The sequence below is a fragment of the Lytechinus pictus genome, chromosome 5 (assembly GCF_037042905.1).
Source record: "Lytechinus pictus isolate F3 Inbred chromosome 5, Lp3.0, whole genome shotgun sequence".
Taxonomy (NCBI): domain Eukaryota; kingdom Metazoa; phylum Echinodermata; class Echinoidea; order Temnopleuroida; family Toxopneustidae; genus Lytechinus; species Lytechinus pictus.
Window position 1 is genome coordinate 7,106,631 of NC_087249.1, and position 20,564 is coordinate 7,127,194.

Sequence of the window (20,564 nt, forward strand, 5' to 3'; positions counted from 1 at the left end):
ACCGTCCTCATATCATGTCTGTCATGTCTAGCAAAACATTGACATACAACAAGCTTTCAGTCAGCATTGTAAGGAAGGGGTGTGTTTATTGCATAACAAACAATGTTGCACTTACCGCCTCTTGTAACCTTCTGCTACGATGCTGTTAAGAGTGTCAGTTACCAAGGCAAGCTGGTTGCTGCTTAGATCCAACCTCACGTGGTCCGATAGACTCTGTAAAGCACTGCAAGTCAGAAGAAACATTGAATACATGTTCATGTTGCGCTTATCTTAACAAAGCATTCACTTGATCGGGGTATAAAAAGACAAGTCATCCATCCATTCCTTTATATGATCATTATCTACTTACTTGTAAATACCAGAGTTGCCAGTGTCGGTCAGCGCGGAGTACCAGGTAACCCAAAGATCGGACGTGGTCGTATCTTCACTAATGACCACATCAGCTGTACCATAAGTGCTTTCCACACTAACAAGAGAAAAGGACAAACATTGTGCGATGTTTGAAAAACAGAGAGGTGTATTTCACTTGTTACACATTTTAATAATAATAACAACAATAATAATAATATGCATTTATATAGCACAAAATCTATTTCTATGGAACCAAAGTAATATCTCCACATTGTGAAAGTCATAAAACAAATAACTCAATTCAAGTTTCTATTGCCTTTAAGAAAAACAATCCTTCACCACATGTCAATCAGTTTGCTTGGTAGAACGCTTAATATAAATATTTTTTAGTTAAGTCCTTCAGTTTGTACGCCCTTGCATTATGTTAGTTGGGTTGTTTAATCAAATGGTGTGACGGAATATGGTTCCAAGAGAAAACAAACGAAAAAACATTTAACTACTTAAGGACGTTCCACAGTTAAAGTGAAATCCATGTCATTTTCACCAAACTTTGCACATAGATACTTTAGAACCTTAATATTCGAAATATGCAAAAATTAACATAGGTCCATGTGCTTGATTTTTTGCTATAGAGCTTCAAAGTTCACCCAAATTGATGTTCTTAAGAATTGCGCATTCTAAATAATTTGGCATTTTTAGACCGCCCAAGATTACTACAATGAGTTTAAACCTCCATTACTCATTCAAAATACATGAAAAAGTCATCAAATTTCGCAAGAGAGTTAATAATTATATCGTTAGAATGGAGAATCTATTAATAGTGCTATTTGTTTGCAATTTTAAGTTTAACAGCACTGTCAGTTCTTAAAAATTTCAGTAACAAACTACAAACGTACAATAAATGCTGCACTTTATTCAAAATCCATGTCATTTTCACCAAAATTTGCAGAGTTGTAGAGGAAGGTATACCTAAGAGGTACAAACATTAAAAAATAGGGGTTCATGTGCTTGTTTTTAAACTATCAGCATTTTTATTAGAGCAAATGTGCTTTTTAAAACACCAAAAATGGGCCGAATGCTCAGTATCTATGTGAAGAAAAAATAAAAACCACTCTACCATTTATTCAAACTCGGGCTAATATTCGTGATTCTTGGCAGCACTGCAGAGTAAAGTATTTTGAAATTGTAGAGAATATTTTTTTGAATGGTCCATGGAATAATTCAATTTTTTAGCTTCATGAAATAACGCATCGGATCTGCAGTTAAAGTGCAGAAGATGAGAAAAATCAGCTCATAACCGCAGCTAATTAATCACCTGTTCATCCATTGTGACGTCAGCGCGCAGAGTGTAAACTATGCGCAGATCATAATGCGCACAAATATAACTGTGGAACGTCCTTAAAAGATTTTCAGCATTGACAAATATATAGAACTTTGAATAACCACAATTAACCCACTTGGGTGAATTCCAGTACAGTGTTGGTGTTTGTGTTACACATACATGTATGTCAAGAGCTAGGACCAGAATGCTGTACTGAAATCCAAGTAGACAAAAATAAACAAAAAGAGGGGTGGGGAATAGACAGAAATAAATTTGGGGAAAAGCAAAAAAAGCTAAATGGCTAACCTTGCTCCATTATTAGCTGTGATAAGCCTGACTTGGAACTGCTTGGGGAAATTCTCTGATGAGGGTGGGTTGTCAGGTGTCAGCGTGATGGTGACTGTCAGACGACGCTGTTTCAAGGGGGATAAAGGGAGAAAATCATCATTAATTATTGTTTAAACGTTTGATGTGCACTGAGTAGAGGGCATTCTTTCTCCCTCCCCTCTCGATCTCTCTCTTCCCTCTTTCTTTCTCCCTATCTCTCCTTTTCTTTTTCTCTCCCGCTATCGCTTCCTTCCTTTCTTACTCTTTGTTAACTTTACAATGTTCTGCATTGGGTGTGTGCTGGTATGCTGGGGTGATTGTGTGTGTATGAGGCATGTTTTCTTTTTATCTGTTTTACACTTTAATAATCTAAGATCTGTTTTGTTTTCTCGATTATTGTACAGGGCCCCATCCTCGCAAGCTATGCTTTTCTTGGGGTCCTTCCGATTTCTATCCATGAATTTTGTATGTATTTATTTTGATTGAGTTTTTAATGGAAAATAAATGAACTGTATAACTGTATTACAAGGTCTGAAAAATTCCAATCAGAGACAAAATGCTGTTTCAAGGGAAATAGGGAGAAATCATCACTAAAACAAGAAAAATTTCTTACTTTTGTACATTATTTATTCAAAATTGGATAAAAATATGAATTTGATTGATCCAATTATAAAAGGAATCACACCAGGCAAAAATAATTTCTTTGTTTTCAGAGGTTACTTTTCACAACTTTCTGCCTAATCTACAACATTGGATAAGCTTTAGCATTGCGATGAATGGGGATTTCCAGGGCTCCATTTCTTAGCTTCCAAGGCTGTTTTGAGCATTTCGAGGCTAAATCGCCCCCAGCCCAAGTGCAATTTTTTTATCCCTGAATCACACATATACATATAAAGCATTTATTTCAACTTCTATATTAAAGAGTGAAGACGAAGTTAAAGTTCCAAAGGATAAGCTCTGTGGCCCTCCGTGCCCATTATAACTCAACAAAGCGGGGCCACGCCTGCTGTGGTAGTAGGTAACTAGAGGCTACTGATTAAATTGACCAAATGATCATTGTTACCTGCCCAGGGGCCCATAACAAAAAAAGCATAGCGATCGTCTTAGAACATTTTTTAATGATTGATTGCACGGTACAATCAATCATAAAAATGAAGCTTACGGGTAACTTTTGTGGTACGGGACCCTGGGCCCCAACTTAAAAAATTTGCTCTGATAGCAAATCTTGCTGGAATTTATCAATTACCATGACAACAATAAATTCTGCTTCCTGATTGGTTCTTCCAATGAAAGTTGACGTTCCAGCAATATCTGCCATTGTAGCCACTTTTTTTATGAAACAGGGCCCTGGGTCCCATAACACAAAGGTTAGCGATCAATCGTGCACTTGAGTTTCACGATTGATTATACATTGAAGTCAATGCAATCAATCATTAAAAGATATTCTACAATGATTGCTAAGCTTTGCATTGCGGCCCCTGGAGCAAAGACCGAGGTAGAGGTCCAAAAAGCAGGTTGTACGCCCCTCTGAGCTCCCCAATAGCTTGATAGAAGATAATACCCAAGTTGCTGGTACTGGGACAAATACCAAAGTAGAGGGGTAAGCTCTACATTCCTCAGTACCCCCCTTATGGTAGGTCAGAGGGCCGTATCCACTATGGTGGTAGCTGAATGACTAGAATTATGCTTTAAAAAAGGATTTTTAACCTGACATGGGGCAAAGACCAAGGAGTAGTCTGAGGAGTAAGCTCTGCGCCCCCTACGGCAAGACAGAGGGCCACATCCACTGTAGTAGAACCTAGCCTATTATTAACAGACAATATATCAGGTTCTTACCTGTCCAGGAGCAAAAACCAAGGTAGAGGCCTGCGAGGTAAACTCTGCACCCCCGATGGCTGGATAGACCGTCACACCCGCTGTGGTGGTAGGCGACTGGAGCTGACCGGTGGACCAACTGACCCTAACAGTCTTGGATGTCCCTCCGACCCTCTCAACGGTCAGGCTGACCTCGACAGCAGAGGTGTCAACACTCACAAGCCTTTATAAAACAAAAATTGATGAAAGTTTATCTTAAAATTCCACATGCAAGGAGAGAGGAGCCAAATTATTTGCCATCTAGTTCGATGTATAGGGAGTTCTTTCTTTATCAGGTTTATTATAGAGTATGTATGATACAGTGATGGCATATTTTAACAGAATATAAATTACACATTATAGATTGCTATCTTAAATAGTCACATCATTAATCATAAACTAAGGATAAATCCAAACTTTATCTATGCTTCTTGTTTCAAAAAGTGCACATCGGAGCTAATATACGTTATCCTTCAAGGTGTTTGGCTAAGACGAAAGAGCCTGACTGTGCCATTGGTTGATTTTAAGAATCGTGACTATCATCATCATCATCGTTGTCATCATCACCATCATCATCGTCATCATAATCATTGTTGTCATCATCATCCATCGCCACCACCATCATCATCGTTGTTGTAATCGACATCATCGTCATCGACATCATCATAACAACCATGACCAACATGATGCATGTACATGTATTGTTGCAGTAAAAATATCAAGAATCCACGTAAGTTTGCAGTCATATTACCTTGATTCTTGAGAGAACTGCAGAAGTCCATTGGGGAAGTCACTATCAGCCATGGTCACGTTGGCAAACAACCTGTTGCTGGCAGCCAGGACGGCGCCCTCTCCCACTCCCGTCAGCTCAACCAGGAAGGACTGGGCAAACTCGGGAGCTTCGTCATTTCTGAGGGTGATGGGGAGGGAGCAGTAGCGCATGCCGCCCTCGCAGGTGACATCACCCACGACCTTTTCCAGCTGAGCAGAGAGGTCACGGTTACTTGCAACATCCTCCGATTGGCTGTACATGGCTCGCCAGTTGACCTGTAGGTCAAGAATTGAACATGTAGCTTTAAATCTACAGTGCACTACAAAGGTCAAAGGTTAAACTAAATGTCAAGAAAATAATGAAATTAATCATACTATATATGAGATAATGCAAAAATCAGACAGAGAATAAAATTCAGAGTCATCATAATTCATAACCCCAAGGCTTTTCATGATTGAAGATTTCTCCCATGTGCTACATGTATAACAATCTTTTAGATCTACATGTATGACATGTTATAGATTGATGATGATTAAATAGTGGAAGCAATTTAAGGATTGAAAGTGTAAACATCATTTAAGAGAAACATACATGTAAACAAAACCAAATGTCTTGATTTCCAGTCTACACAAATACATACATGTAACACTGCATTTGAGTTCTTTTTACAGAGGAATTTTGGTCTCAAACATTCCTCTGGCAGCATTAAAATCAATTCAGAGCAATTTGGAGGGAAATACAAATAAGAAATCAACACAACGATTAAAAAGAAACTCACTGTGACATTTTCAAAGAAAGCTTCTCCACGATCCAGAGTTAGTGTCACAACAGGGTTCACGTCCTCGTAGACGGTGACGTAAAGCGAGACGTCACTGAATCCTATGATACCGTTGTAATTGTCATTGCCGGCAATTATCACTTCAGTAAATCCCTGTCAACGGCAAAAATAGATAGATTTAGAATTCAAGATAAATGAAAGCTGAAATAGCATTTCAGCTGTCAAAACAGCACTACTTGAGCCCTTACGATATTCAGAATGGGGGCCTGTTTCACAAATAGTTAAGTGTGATAAATAATAAGTTCTTCATGTTTCTCTTACAATACCACAAGGGTTACACTACAACCGCTGCGTGATGCCTGTCTATGAAAAAATATCATAGACAGACCGGGTGGGATTCGAACCCACGACCTTTGGATTCCTAGATCAGTGTCACAACCACTAGACCACTTGAGTGCCCTTAGTGATCTGGGTTCAAGGTATCCCAAGCTATCCCAGGGCCCCATCGTACAAAGAATTGCAATTGATCCGATCAATTACAACTATGGACGGCCAGCAACGTCAACTTCTATTATTCAAGTTTGTTCAAAATATTTTCTAAGTATGATGTATATTCATGCATTAATTGTTTTTCATTGAAAATTCACTGTGCTTCTCTTTGTTTACAAAGGACATTGTGCAAATTTCCTGTAAAACAAATTATGGCACTGATGGATTTCCCTAGAATTATGACTGATTGGATCAATCGTAACACTTTGTAAGACGGGGCCCAATTAAGTACATGTATGACTTCTAGTCAGATTAATGAACAATGCAAAAATATATTGCACAACTCATTATGTAAATTACACATCTTCTGCATCGTAAGATCTTCTGAATTGGACTTCATTCAGGGACCTCTTTCTAAAAGTCCACAGAAATCACTTATGAACTTGTGCTTCAGCATTCTACAAACTTAGGTTTATGATGGCTTCATGAAACCAGCCCCAGAGCACGGGTCATCTAGTTTTACCTTCAATCCCCCATCACTGTCCCCCTGAGCGATGCGTGCCCCGCCCTCGGGTTGGCTAAGATAGATGAAGAAGACTTCATCTGGTTCTGGGATGTCATCACTGTTGACTGTCAGGTATATACTTGTGCTTGTCTCTCCTTCCTAATAAAAGCAAATGAAAGGTGAATGATGATGGTTTACACTACATTCAAAGCTTTTTTGATAACATGATATTTTATTGGGCATTAGTGCCCCCACTTTGTGGAATGCACTCTCTTCAACAATATGCAATGCCAAGTCTATAGTCATTCAAAGCCATCATATTTCAAATAATGACTCCCCCCCCCCCCTTTCTGTGTAATAATTCCCTCTGCACCTCTGAATAGGAAACTAATGTATAGAAGGTGCACTCTAAATGCAATATATTATCAGTATTATCATTATTTGGACATAATGATACTGCAAAACTAAATGTTCAGATAGAATACTGGACAGCCACATTTTCACGTAAATACATGTACCATTAACCCTAAATATACTGGGCTATTTCGATGCGATGTTTTCTAAATTTCTTATGTATTTCTTTGTTTTTCGACTTTCTGTTTTTCATTATTTTTTCAATGGAAATTGTCGGGGACTTTATTTTGACCATAAATAAGATGGAATTAATTGATTTTAATCAGTAAAAGGAAAAATAATGATACATCTCTGTACATTTATGAATTGTGGATAATAACACTATTTGCATCGGATTTGTACACAAATTCATGTTTTTGAGCAATTTTGAGTCTGCATGCACTTACAACATGTTGCGTAATTTCGGAGCCTCGAACCTGGGGGTCGCAATTTTGGTCTCAAAAGTTGCGTAAGACTTGAATGTAAAAAGTCAGCGAGCGACGCGATCAACAAATTTTGGGCGGCGGATTTATCACGAAAAATGTCGAGGGGGGAGGGCTGAATCAGCCCCCCCCCCCCCAGTCTTCTTAGGGTTAAAAGGAAATCAAACTTTACAGTAAATATGCAAATCTTCTTTCTTCGTATTGCTCAATCAAATTGTTAGATTCAATATTTCGAATAGCAGTGTGAATGAACAGAAGAACAAACAAATGATTTCCTAAATTTATTTTCAATAATAACCAGCAAACTAGACTAGTCAGGTTAGAATAGAAATTCAATTTTTCCAAATTTTAACTTAAGTTATAACAGGTTCTCTTCTTACTTTCCACCGGAGCAGTTTGTCTCCAAGCTCTGTCTCTCTATATTGTGCTGTCTTAATCTACCACTCTCTGCCTCTCTTACTACATGTACATGTACCTCCACCCCATCTCTCTCCCCCCCCCCTCGTTTTTCTGTACCTTTGTGTCTTAATGTGTGTTTCTCTTCCTACATTTTCCCTTTCTCTGTCCGTGTATCTGTCTGTCTGTCTGTCACTCTCTCTCTTTGAACATCAATCAAGAGTCGACACACTTCACTTTCAGACTCGTAAACTTTTCTGTCTCCATGTATTCATCTTTTTCATCTTATTCATCTCTTTGTCCTCTACTCACATTCAATATCAATTCTTCCTCCAGAAGTTGGTAATCAGCATCAACCTCGGCAAATTTCTGTCCCTGCGTGTTAGCCAAGGCCTCCTCAATCGTATTTGACCTGTTGGAGACTTGACCAACGAGGGAGCCCTGCCAATTTTCACCACCGCCAACAGTTCTCGCTCTGACACGGATGGTTCCATATGAGCCTCCTAAACAAGACAAAGGATTTGTGTAAATGATTATTAAGAATATTAATAATAAATTATATGTATAAGGAATATACTTGTTTTAAATTGAGACACCTAAAATAAATATTTATTGTGGGAAACTAGCTACATTAGTACAGTGTAAGTGGAATAATTGGAATAATTTTTTTTATTATGGTTGATTATACAGAATTGGCTTGTTGTGCAAAATGCAATATCTGAATAGAGCTTTAATGGTAGCTGGAAATTAACTTTTCCGTCGTTTTTTTTTCAAATCTAAAGATAGACCTAACAGTTGTATTATTTCACCATGCTAATCAACAAACTAACCTGTTCTTTGAACGATGAATGTGAGAGTCTTGCTGGAATCTTCAGCTTCATCTGTTACCATGGTAACAGGGACAATGCCTAATACGCCGTACGGGTCATTACTACCCTCTATGGTGACCTCGGCCGTTGAGTAGATAGAGCTGAGCTTGGGACTGGGGCCTGGAAAGAAAAATGCAAAATGAAATCAGTGCTATCAACATCCTTTTACTCATTACGTGTCAGGATAAATGGACAGAAATAAATGTCATATCCTTCAAAATATCATGTACATGACTGTTCATTTTCCTATTAAAGTGTAATAACAAACTATACTACATGTGCATGTACATTCCAATGATTTGTTTCAAACTTTGATGAATGCAGAAAACCAATCAATATAATTATTTCATTAAAATCAAAAGAAAGAAGATCCCAAGGACCTTAATTTTTTTTTTTCGTGAATGAGGTATTGAAGCTTGATTAGATCTGGCTTAACAGCATGTAAAAACTGTGATCCATTTAAGTAATTACTGTATACAATCTTTATATTTGTTTATTTTACTTTTATAATTATCTCCATACACACGGCATATCTTCTAACCTTTCACTATATCTTTCAGCGCATCACAGCCACAGGGACTCTATAATATGAGCAATACGCAATAGACAAGTATTGTTCATTATTACTATTAATGTTATTTAGGTTGCTATGCTGCTCCTCTATATCAGTTTCTAATATACAGTGAACTCAATTTTGTTTCCATTGCTACTTAATGATTTTTGTTTCTTTATTCATTATGTTACCCTACTGCCCAATGAATATTTAATCAGACAAAATTAACGAATACGGTAACCACCTTTCTTGGGCGGAGGCATGAAAAATCATACAAGTAGGTACTTACCTTGCCCTGATCCAATGGGGAGTCTCTGCACACTCGTGATATTGACAAAAAATATCTTATCCAACTCCGGTTCTGTGTCCTCCAAGAGCGGTACGATGATGGTCGCACTGCGCTGTGTGTTCGCGAGGGTCACGGCACCGCTGGTGACAGCAGTGTAATCTTCGCCCGGTATAGCGGTGTAAGCAACGGTGATGTAGGTGACGCGGACACTGCCCAATGTACCCACTGCTCTCTCAAGCTCCAGAGATACCTGTAATGGATGACATAATAATAGTTTCAATTATCTTTGCCAATGAAACCCTCTCACTCTCATGATCCACAAAGAACACAAATGAAAGATTTTTTTTTTTACATCATTGTTTATATATTTTTTGTCACCTGCACCAGTATTACACAGTCAAACCTGTTTCTAAAGACCAAGTTTTTTTTTATCATTGTTTTTATATTATTTGTCACCTGCATAAGGGAGATGAGAAAAGTGATTTTTATGAGCAGGTGGTCTAGGAGATGATTCCAGTAAAGCATGTTTCTACATCAACTCTATCAATTAAATCCAACTTAAAACTGATAATTGATGACACCCCCAATGCTCGAAAGACATCTCCATGCAGTTTAGGTAACATGTCTTTCCTTTCTTTTTCATGAAAATTCAAAAGACACATCATCTACCTGTTGGTCTGTTTCTTGAACAACGATCTGTCTCGAGCCATCGCTGAACCCGACGATGCCGTACGGATCGATCCTAGCCGTGTCATAGCCATCCCAAGCCACGGCACCGCCAGCGACGTTAGAGAAAACATTGGTGATGTGCACAGCAAAGAGTTCGGTGTCTAAACCAGTCGGGCTCAGCTAAAAATATAAAATAAATGGGGGAAAAAGATGTGAGCAAAGTAATGCATGACTTGTAATACTTGTATAAATTGCTTTTCAAGTCAAACCCTTCTCCAAGATCTTGGACGGTAACTGATAAATTATGATGAAAATTTAAACTCATGTTGCTGTGACGCAATAGCCATGATAACTGTTCCATGACCTTTGCTCCAGCGACAATTGCTCCGCTGTAAATTCCACACACTAATGGGATGACAAACTTCAACACTGGATTTAACACTACACCCTATCCTAAACCTAACATAAAACCCTATAGCAACCGTAACCCTATATCTTAGACGAACAAAGCCCAGAGCAAACGTGGTGTCACCCTGCGAAACAAACTCCCATGTTCAGGAGAATCAGGGGACTGTTTCATGAAAGTTGTCAGCACTGACAAGATGTCTTTCTCCGACAGTTACCATAGTAACAGTCAGAGAGCAGAGCTTTTCAGCCAATCAAAAGCAAGGATTTCACTGAAATAGTCAGCACTGGCAATTTATATAGTACTGACAACTTTCATGACACACCCCCCAGGTACTTACCGTGACGGTGAACGTCTCGGTAGACTCTCCTTGGACGAGCCTGATCTGACCCGTGCTCGGGGTCACGACACCGTCCATGAAGCCTACTGGGATTTCACCACTTTTATATCCCGTCTGCCATGTAACATCCACGTTACCATAAGTACCCAGACGCTGGATGGTGATCGTCACCTCCAGAGTTGCTAAAAAAAATACAGACAAAATAGTGAAAGTAAATTTGTTGACTGGATTTTCTGTCTGATGTTGCTTTAATTTCTTTTTATGATGTCTCCTGTTGGCAATCATGGTTTATATTTTGATTGGTATATATAAAATTTATATCTCGCTTGTCATATTTTGAGCCCACCATATACATGTACAAGCTTCGCTTTTTAGTGGGATCCTCCATTTTCACAAATTATAAATCACGAATCCTTTACGAATGGTTATTTTGTATGTAACTTTCTTATAACATGTCTTTTTCAAGTTGATTTAATGACCTTGGTATATTTTTTATGATGCTGACTTGTTATGATTGTATTTATTTGATTTATATTTTGTTAAAAATGAAATAAATGAAATGAAAATGAAATGAAACATGTACAAGTCACATTTGCTGGTAAAATGTCTACAAGTATAAGCATTATCAATATGTAATAGTGGATAAAGTGAATATCCATTTTGCAGGTTAAAATACCATTTACTATGAACCATGATGACTGCATTTCTAGAATTAGAATAACTAACATTGCCATCAACGCCACAATTATTATTTAAATCATCACCATTATTATCATACTTCATCATCATCACTACCACCACCACCAGCATTACCATCATCATCACTATCATATTCATCATCACCACCATCATAATTATTATCATCATAATCACCATCACATTCATCTAACTAAGTCCTCTAACAATAATATTTCAAATCACTACACCTAAGATATTGAAATATTAAAACATCATGAAGCTTTAATCACAAGCTATCACAAAAGAATATTTGTGAGAACTGACCACTTGGGTTAAACAAACATATAATTTCTCTATATTCTTACCATCATCAACCACGATCCCTGTCTCGCTGAATCCAACCTGTGAATTGGCAACTTCCTCTGGTACAACAATGGTAGCGCTATCACTGCTTGGATCTATCGATGGTGGTATGACAGCTAACAAAGCAAAGGATTTGAGAAATCACAGTTAATACATGTAAAGCTACGTCAAGCAAACATTCCTTTACGATAAATATTCATGTAAGTTGTAAAAAAAAATTTATAGCTTAAGTTCTACATGTATTTTCCCATTTATAATTGAGTGAACAGTTACATTTTAAAACTAATTTGATTAAATAGTTTATTCAAGTAATGCTTGATAGCTAAAGATGCCACCAATCACCATTCATGCTCAAATTTTCTCTCTAAACAACTTTCATATTGTATTTCACAAAATATTAATAATTCAAAATACATTCAAGTTGAAAGAACATACATTCATACAATTGAAAGATATAATCCATTATATCTTTCTTTTCAGCAAAGAGATGTGAAATAATTATTCTATAACGATAAGACTCACGTGCATCTGTTCCCATGTACGTGACTGAGGTGATATTGAGTGTGAAGGTCGAACCTTGGGCTAAGAACACATCATTGTTTAGAAGGGCTACTTGCTCCTCGCACTGAAATGATACAGGAAAAAGCGAGAGATTTATATCAAATCCAATAAAATCTTCATCGTTTTCATTTCGTAGACAAAGATTGACATTGCTGTACTTGTTTCTCACAGGGGGGGGGGGGGGGTTCACAGAGTTACATGTAAGTGTGATTTACGGTCACGCCAACATTCCAATATGCAAATTATATCTAACACATACATGTAATCTCATTGAGGAATATGCGTTATCGTACTTATGTCCCCTGGGCATGAGCTGACCGATGCAGTCAGTGGCGAACTGTGACCCGGAGGAGACAATGATTGGAGGGGCACTGTATTGTTTGTGAACAATGCTGTGCCCCTCCAATGCTTTGTCTCCTCCGGTCACAGTCCGCCACTGGATGCAGTGATGCATTATTTACCGCACATGAGCAATCACTTGCATACAGATGACAACATGGCTGCAAGGTGCTATCTAAATGTAACTCTGTATTTACCTTAATACCTCAAGTAAATACAGGACATCATGTCACGTACACTGTACTCATAAGAAGCACAATATCACTACTACTATAAAAAAATTGTATAAAAAACAAAAATGCATTAAGTATCTCACTGAATGTTCAAAATGTCTGATAAATTAAGCAGTAACTGTTTGAATACCTTAAGATATCATTTCTGACAAGCTGTAATTTCCTAGATGTAGAGGAACTTACCTGAGTTTGGCCATCTTCACAAAGCACAGATCCACTGCTCGGCACATATGCGCCAGTCACACCCTTTAATAAGATAATCATAATTCGAGAAGAATATTTTGAGAGATCATTTCGATACAACAATCATGTATGGGCACTTAAAGTGTGTTCAATGTTGACTTTCAAATTTAAACAGCAACATGAATTATGATTGAAAATGCAATTACAAAACTGCTGGGTGTTTCATAAAGCTGTTTGTAAGTTAAGAGCAACTTTAAGAACTGGTGATCCTTTCTTACACGCTGAATAATCACCAATGAATATTTAATGGTGAATATCATTTACCATAGAAAGGATCACCAGTCGTTCTTAAAGTCACTCTTAACTTACAAACAGCTTTATGAAACGGCCCCCAGGCATATAATGAGATACAAAAGGAGTGTTCAATGTCCCCCATTCCTGGTTGTTAAAGTATTAAAAAATCTTTCAGATCGCCAAACACCAAAAAGAATGTTCTGATTCTGATCAATTATTTTTGTTATAATGATGTATGGACACTAAAATTTCAAATGATTCATTCACATGTATTACATACATGACATACTTGCCATCAACTCATGGGCTATTCCATAAAATATGTACTTCTAACCCCATATAATTGGGGCCTTTCTGAAATAGTTCATCGCTGTTTTTTTTAGTTCTTATAAAATATGCAAATGCTTCAAAATGATCATGACTTGGGCAGTTTATGAAGAGAAGTATGAATGGGGAAAAATGGTAGCCAGATATCAAAAACAATATTTTTTAATGGAATAAATGTTTGTAAGCAAATATTCCCCCCCCCCTTTCCAATATCCATCCTCATCCATACCCCTTCCCCAAATCTCTAATTCTCTCTTTACCCCTTTCCTGGTCTCGTCTCTATCTCTGTCTCCTAGTAATGTCTGCAATTCAAAACATCTCTCTAACAAACTACTTTCACCACTAATCATAATCCTTGCTCACATGTTACATACATTACATACTGTACATTCTTCTCTTTAATCCCCTCTCCCACACTTTCAAACCCCTTTCACATTTTTATCTTTACCTAATTTGATTTAATTATTTCATAGCCTTCAGTTTCTCCAAATGAGACTTACAGAGGGAGGTGGGGGAAGAAAAAAGGGAAAAGGATAAATAAATATGCACTTTCTAGCCCATGAAATGAAACAAGGGAAAAATGAAAGGGAAAACATAGGAAAAAGAGTGGCTTGGCCCATTCACACTCACATCATTATACTGGAGTTGGTAACCAATCTGAACGGCTCCAACTGTACCAGCTGACCTGTCAACGGTGAGTTGAAGACGACGTCTGTTGTTACGAGCCAAGACGATGGTCTGCCTATCATCATTCACACTGAAGATACCATGAGGATCATCATTAGCACTAGAAAACAAGACAGAAAATCAATGTAAGTGAGATCTGTGAAATATGAACAATCCCCCGCCTTCCCGGTTCCAAAAAACATAAAATTCCAAGACTCTTTAATCACATGCAGCATTCAACTTGCAGTAAAAATGTGCTCCCAATAACCGTGGAGACCCAAATTTGTGACGCTCAGGTATGCGACTTCAAAATCATGCAACATGTTGTGAATTTGTGCCTGGCCAAAAATCGCTTAAAGACTGAAATTTCCTACCACAAATCCAATGCAAATTCTGTTTCTAGCAAAATTCCCGGATGTATCGTTATTTTTACTTTTTACTGATTAAAATTGATTAATTTCAAGATGATAATGATCCAAATGATAATAATAATAGCTGGATTTATGAAGCGCTTTTTGCCTGAGGATACAAAACGCTGCTATTATTACCCCGGCTTTTGCTCGAGCTACCATCACCGGCGCTCAGTGCATGCAAGGAATTACTCCTGTCGGGTACCCATTCACCTCACCTGGGTCGAGTGCAGCACAGTGTGGATAAATTTCTTGCTGAAGAAAAACACGCCATGGCTAGGATTAGAACCCATGACCCTCTGTTTCAAAGGCGAGAGTCGGAACCACTAGACCATGACGCACCAACCATGATTTCAATTGAAAAAAGAAAGAAAGAAAGAAAAGAAATAAAAATACAAAGAAATACATAGAAAATGTCAAATAAAAAGACATATTTTTTCTCACTTGACATAAAACTCAGACGTATGGAGGACAGGGTCAATCTCTGCACCCCCATCGGCAGAAACAAGGGTAACAGTGAACCCCTCTTCAAGCTCCGGTAGGGCATCAGGGAGTACCTCAAGAAGGATGGATGCGGTAGCAATGCTCTCAGGGAACTCAACAGTGCCGTTGGTAGGTGATATGTCAGATGGCATGGGTCTGCCCAAGGAATCCCTTACATTCCAGTAAACCTGTATAGTATGGAAATAGAAGGAAATTATTATATCTTTAATTCTCACCTGTACCTCCAATCATTCCCTCATGCCTGCTGAGTGGGAAAGCCACCTTCTGAGGAGGGCTACCCTCATCATCATCATCATCAGTAAACTCATCATTTTAATCAACACAATTCTTCTACTATTCCTCCTCCTCCACATCATTATCATCAACGCTTTCACCATCCCAACCACCACCACCATTACTATCATCATAATTATCATCATCGTCACCATCATCACCACCACCACCATTATTCTCATCACCACCATCATCATCATCATTACCATCACCATCACCACCTCCACCACCGCCACCACCACCACCATTATCATTATCATCATCATCATCGTCATCATCATCATCATCATCATCATCACCAAAACCATCACCAATACCATCATCATCATCACCATCATCACATCATCATCACAACCACCACCACCACGATCACTACCATCATCATCACCCCCATCCTTATCATCCAATCTCACCCGTATGTCTCCTATCAGTCCCTCTCGTCTGCTGAGTGGAAAGGCAACCTTCTGAGACGGGCTGCCATCGGACGGCTCATCAAAGTATCGAGGCTGCACAGATTCTGCGGTGAACTGAACTATTCCATTAGGGTCTCCATGCTTCAAAACCTATGTATGTTAAAATTGATTCTAAATGAGTCAGTACCACTGCCTGTTATTACATGATACCACATGCCAAATAATTGAATTACATTAGACTTTTTAGTTCTCACCCCGGACAAATAAAGTTAGTGTGTTAACAGGACCACATTGAGCCTGCAGATAATGTACTTATATAACTATGAGCCACAACAACCACTGGAACCTCTCTGCTTTCCATGTTGACTTGTCTGCAGACTTCATCTGCTCTGTCCCGCCGTTAATCTTCTCTCAAAAGTGAATTAATATTGGTAAATTGTGTAAAATGCTGCCTTTACAGGTGGTTTGAGCACATACATGTATTGATGCATACAAAAGGCTTAACAAACTACACTGTACCTCTTGAAATGAAAAAAAATAAATGAAAGACTTACAGTAAGCATAGCCTGCCTTCGTCCATTGTCAATCTCTCCTGTACTGACAAGCTGGTATATCTCTACTAAAAACACCTCTTCCACTTCAGGTCCTACATATGACTTGACCTGAAGGTCAAAGGTCCTTGCCCCTCTTTGACCTGGGCCAAAGGTCACTGACCCCTGGAGGAAGCCGCCTGGGGTGGAGATATCATCGGTCGTTTGAAGGATGGAGTCTGTGTTGGGACCAAGTATCCTCCAGCGAACCTGCCAACATGACAATAAGGAATATATGGATTATATAAATATATATGCCTTGCAATCAGTGAATCGTGTGTTCGAATCCCATCACAACCTAGCGTCCTTTGGCAAGGCGTCAATCGACACTTTGCCACTCTCCACCAAGGTGTTGAATGGGTACCCGGTAGGATGCGAAAGTCTATGTCGCATGCCTAGCAATCGAGTCTCGGAACTCTTTTTTTAAAGCTCCCCAGGGAGTGGGGAAAGTGCATACATTGTGTGCAGGAATACCAGGATCTGATGACCATGGCCTTTAACCCTATCTTAACTGGGCTATTTCGGACCAGTATATACTGGGGGGGGGGGTCAAATTGACCCCCCCCCCTTGGCCGCTGATTGCGCAATCGCCGCGAAAATTTGCACGAGCGTAGAGCCGGATGTAAACTACAAGACTGTATAGAAAAATTTTCAAAATATTAATTGTTTATATTTTTTTATTCATTAATTATGCAAATAAGCGTATGAAATTTGCCCTAAATTTGGGTTTTTGTGTATGTTTTTGCCTTTAACTCAATTTATATAACTAGAAGAATGCTAATTTTTGGTGGGAGTATCAATTATTACATTTCCAACAAATATCTACAAAAAATTGCAAAAATATGATTAATTTCTTATGTATTTTGTTTTTTAAATTCTTATGTATTTCTTTGTTTTTTCAAACCTTTGTTTTTTATTGTTTTTTCCGATGAACTTTGTCAGGGACCCTTTTGCGATCATAAATAGCATAAAATAAATCCTTTAAAACCAACAAAAGTGAAAATAATCATACATTTATGATTTTTGGTTGAAAAACACAATTTGCATTGACTTTGAGCAATTTCGGATCTGACATGCACTTACAAAATGTTGCGTAATTTCGGAACCACGTACCCGGGCGTCGCAAATTTGGTCTCAAAAGATGCGCAAGACTTGAAAGTAAAAAGTCAGTGAGCGATGCGGTAAAAAAAATTGGCGCGACGGCGTAGTGACAAAATTTGTTGAGGGGGGGTCAAATTGACCCCCCCCCCAGTTTAATAAGGGTTAATGTCATAAATACAGTGATCTAAGGTGGTGCTGCAGGGACATTTTTGCAATCAATTACAAATTTCTGAAGCAAAATAACAATCAAATTATCAGTTGTAACCAGAGGAAATTGATTTATACTACTTGATGCAAGAAGACTAGCAATCAAGTGCAAATGTGACCAGCAAGTAGCACTGCTCGATTCTGTATTGTTTGTTTTTACTACATGTATGTATAAAAGTCATTTATGATTGTATCATGATTTGGTCAAATAAATAATAATAATTAATTGCCATATTTAAGATTGATTTTTGGACTAAAAATTTAATTGCAAATTGATTGCAAGTTTCTTGCAATTCCCCAATAGTTGCATAACGACTATCTCATCCTGCTGAGTAGATGTTCACAGAATAAGCTTCGATTGGAAGAGCCTTTCACAAACTTCTATTTCTAAAAACAGCATCTTACCTCCGTTCCGACCAAATACTGATCCAGCCCTCCAGAGAGTTCTATGGTGAAGGTCAAATCCCTGTCATTAGGAGGATTAGCAATCACCCTGTCCAGGTTGGACAAGGTGAAGCCGATCAGACCATCAGGGCCATCGCTCTTCGATATCACCACCGTCGCCGTGAGGTTACCCCCGAGGAGGGCGCCCCCTTCCGTTCCCGTCAGCCGGATGTTGAAAGACTCGGAGAACTCCTTGAGGGTGTCGTCGATGATGGTGACAGGGATGAAGGCTTCGGATTGCCCGTCGGACAGGGTGATCTTGCCGCTGGTCAGGAGGAAATCGACACCCCCAGGTGTGGCATCCAGGGGCTCTACCTCGAAGGACACGCTGATCAGACCAAAGTTACCAGCACTGCGGATTACAGGAATCATGGCTGTACCTACGTCCTCTTGGACTGTAACACAAAACAAAGGGTATTAATAGTTTATACATCTGGGGCTTGTTTCATAAAGCTGTTCGTAAGTTACGAATGACTTTACACGAGACTGGTGACCATTTCTTGTGCTATGTGATACCCCTGTGTAACTGACTTAGTGCCTAAGAACAGGTTCCAGTCGTGCGTAAAGTTGTGCCTAACTTTATGAACAGCTTATGAAACACCACCCAGGTGTGGTTTCAAGAAAATTCATGTATACAGAGTCCTGAAGATCCTTAAACCTTGAAGAGTAATCCCTTTCAGCAGCTTCAAAGCTATCCTGTGTAAAGGGGTAGATTGATTGAACCACAGCAGTTAAGGATTCAGGAAGTACAGTAGCTTATAGGCAAAATCAAGATAGAATTCTTCACTCGTATTACTTCCAATACAATGTGCATTTGGCAGGAATGGATTGTTGTAAATATTCTAGCATCTTTACGCATCTTGGTGGGGGAGGGGAGAAGTGAAGGAATTGGGAGAAAAGAGATGAGGGGCAGGAGAAGGACAAAGAGAAAGAAGAGATGGGAGAAGACAGAGAGAAAAGAGAGGAAAAAGTAGAGTGTAGAATGGAGGAGGAAGGAAGAGAATGGATAAATAGAAGAATAAGAGGAGGAAGAGAAGGAGGGAGAGGATGAGGAAACTGTCTCATCTCACCTTCGTACAGAGACTTGCTAAAGTCGATGATCCCTTCTGCATTATCATTAGCACCAATAAGAATAGTCTTTACAGACAGGGAACCAAGCGATGGCTGCATGTCAGGCTGGAAGCCATTGACCGGTGTATAATCAACATTTCTGAAAGGATAAAACAGAACTAAAATATTTACAAAAAAATACACAAGGTGTCCTTATTGAGTGGTCTAAGGTACCCCATAAGAGACAGTTGAGTCATAGGTCCGTATTATGAAATGTTGTGAATCTTTAAGCATGGCCTTTTAGGACTTTCCTCTCTCAAAATCATTTTCAACGTACAAGCTAATCAACTACATGTATGTTACCATAGAAATCACAAATGTGTCATGTATGAAATCCTACAATACAAAACTTAACTTTCATTATGATAAATTATATTATTGGTCATTCGATTATAATTACACTGAATAACATGTTCATCATTAACTTCAGAAAATAATGCAATTAATCTACGATGATATTTTCCTATCAAATTCACATTCAAGCAACACACACTGATTACAAGCAGATAAAGATATCTAAGCCAAATAAAACTTTCTTTTTCTACTGCAGAGTCTTGGTTTCATGAACTATATCTTCCAACAAGCATATTTCAAGACAGCAGTACACTTGGTAAGAATAGAAAAATGCAAAGTCAGCGACTTACGTTGGTGTAAGGAGACGAACGTCAGTGATGTTGAGCCAGAACGCCTCTGGTCCTTCCGGAATATCATCGTCAAGTATTGCAATGGTGACGTCCAGGCTGTCAACCCCCTCTGAGAAGGTCAAGGCTCCGGTCGAGGGTGCAAAGTCCACCCCCTCCTGGGCGGTGTAAGGGGTAGTGGTGTAGGAGACTTGGACAGAGCCAAAGATGCCTGCATTTCGCACGATGGGTATGGATACCTGGTTTAAGATGATGAGGAGGGGTTATAAAAGGGAGTTATCTAAAATTGATAACAAAGAAGCCTTGTGTCTATTCAAACATCCGTAGAGATATTTCTCTCTTGTCCTCATTCACTAATTTCTTTGTTATTTAGTTTTTCATCTCTCTTTCTATCTCATCCTTTTCAGAAGACAAACTTCATATCTACCCCATACAATGCCCTTACAAACATTAGCTCAAGATCCAAAACTCA

At 38.7% G+C, this 20,564-nt stretch overlaps 1 protein-coding gene across 1 annotated transcript in view; it reads right to left on the reverse strand.

Annotated features, from left to right (window-relative positions):
* The window catches only part of LOC129261871 (adhesion G-protein coupled receptor V1-like), a 114,024-nt gene that overhangs the window by 17,599 nt on the left and 75,861 nt on the right, over window positions 1-20,564 (reverse strand). The window contains exons 65-86 of the mRNA XM_064099714.1: window positions 20,096-20,331; window positions 19,412-19,551; window positions 18,303-18,736; window positions 16,554-16,799; window positions 16,000-16,149; window positions 15,254-15,480; window positions 14,364-14,520; window positions 13,113-13,175; window positions 12,319-12,421; window positions 11,799-11,912; window positions 10,756-10,937; window positions 10,010-10,189; window positions 9,341-9,590; window positions 8,460-8,618; window positions 7,942-8,132; window positions 6,416-6,556; window positions 5,404-5,556; window positions 4,605-4,900; window positions 3,836-4,037; window positions 1,979-2,085; window positions 350-466; window positions 116-223 (exon numbers count right to left, since the gene is read on the reverse strand). Of these exons, the coding sequence (XP_063955784.1) occupies window positions 116-223; window positions 350-466; window positions 1,979-2,085; window positions 3,836-4,037; window positions 4,605-4,900; window positions 5,404-5,556; window positions 6,416-6,556; window positions 7,942-8,132; window positions 8,460-8,618; window positions 9,341-9,590; window positions 10,010-10,189; window positions 10,756-10,937; window positions 11,799-11,912; window positions 12,319-12,421; window positions 13,113-13,175; window positions 14,364-14,520; window positions 15,254-15,480; window positions 16,000-16,149; window positions 16,554-16,799; window positions 18,303-18,736; window positions 19,412-19,551; window positions 20,096-20,331 (3,956 nt within the window). The remainder of the gene's footprint in view (window positions 1-115; window positions 224-349; window positions 467-1,978; window positions 2,086-3,835; window positions 4,038-4,604; window positions 4,901-5,403; window positions 5,557-6,415; window positions 6,557-7,941; window positions 8,133-8,459; window positions 8,619-9,340; window positions 9,591-10,009; window positions 10,190-10,755; window positions 10,938-11,798; window positions 11,913-12,318; window positions 12,422-13,112; window positions 13,176-14,363; window positions 14,521-15,253; window positions 15,481-15,999; window positions 16,150-16,553; window positions 16,800-18,302; window positions 18,737-19,411; window positions 19,552-20,095; window positions 20,332-20,564) is intronic.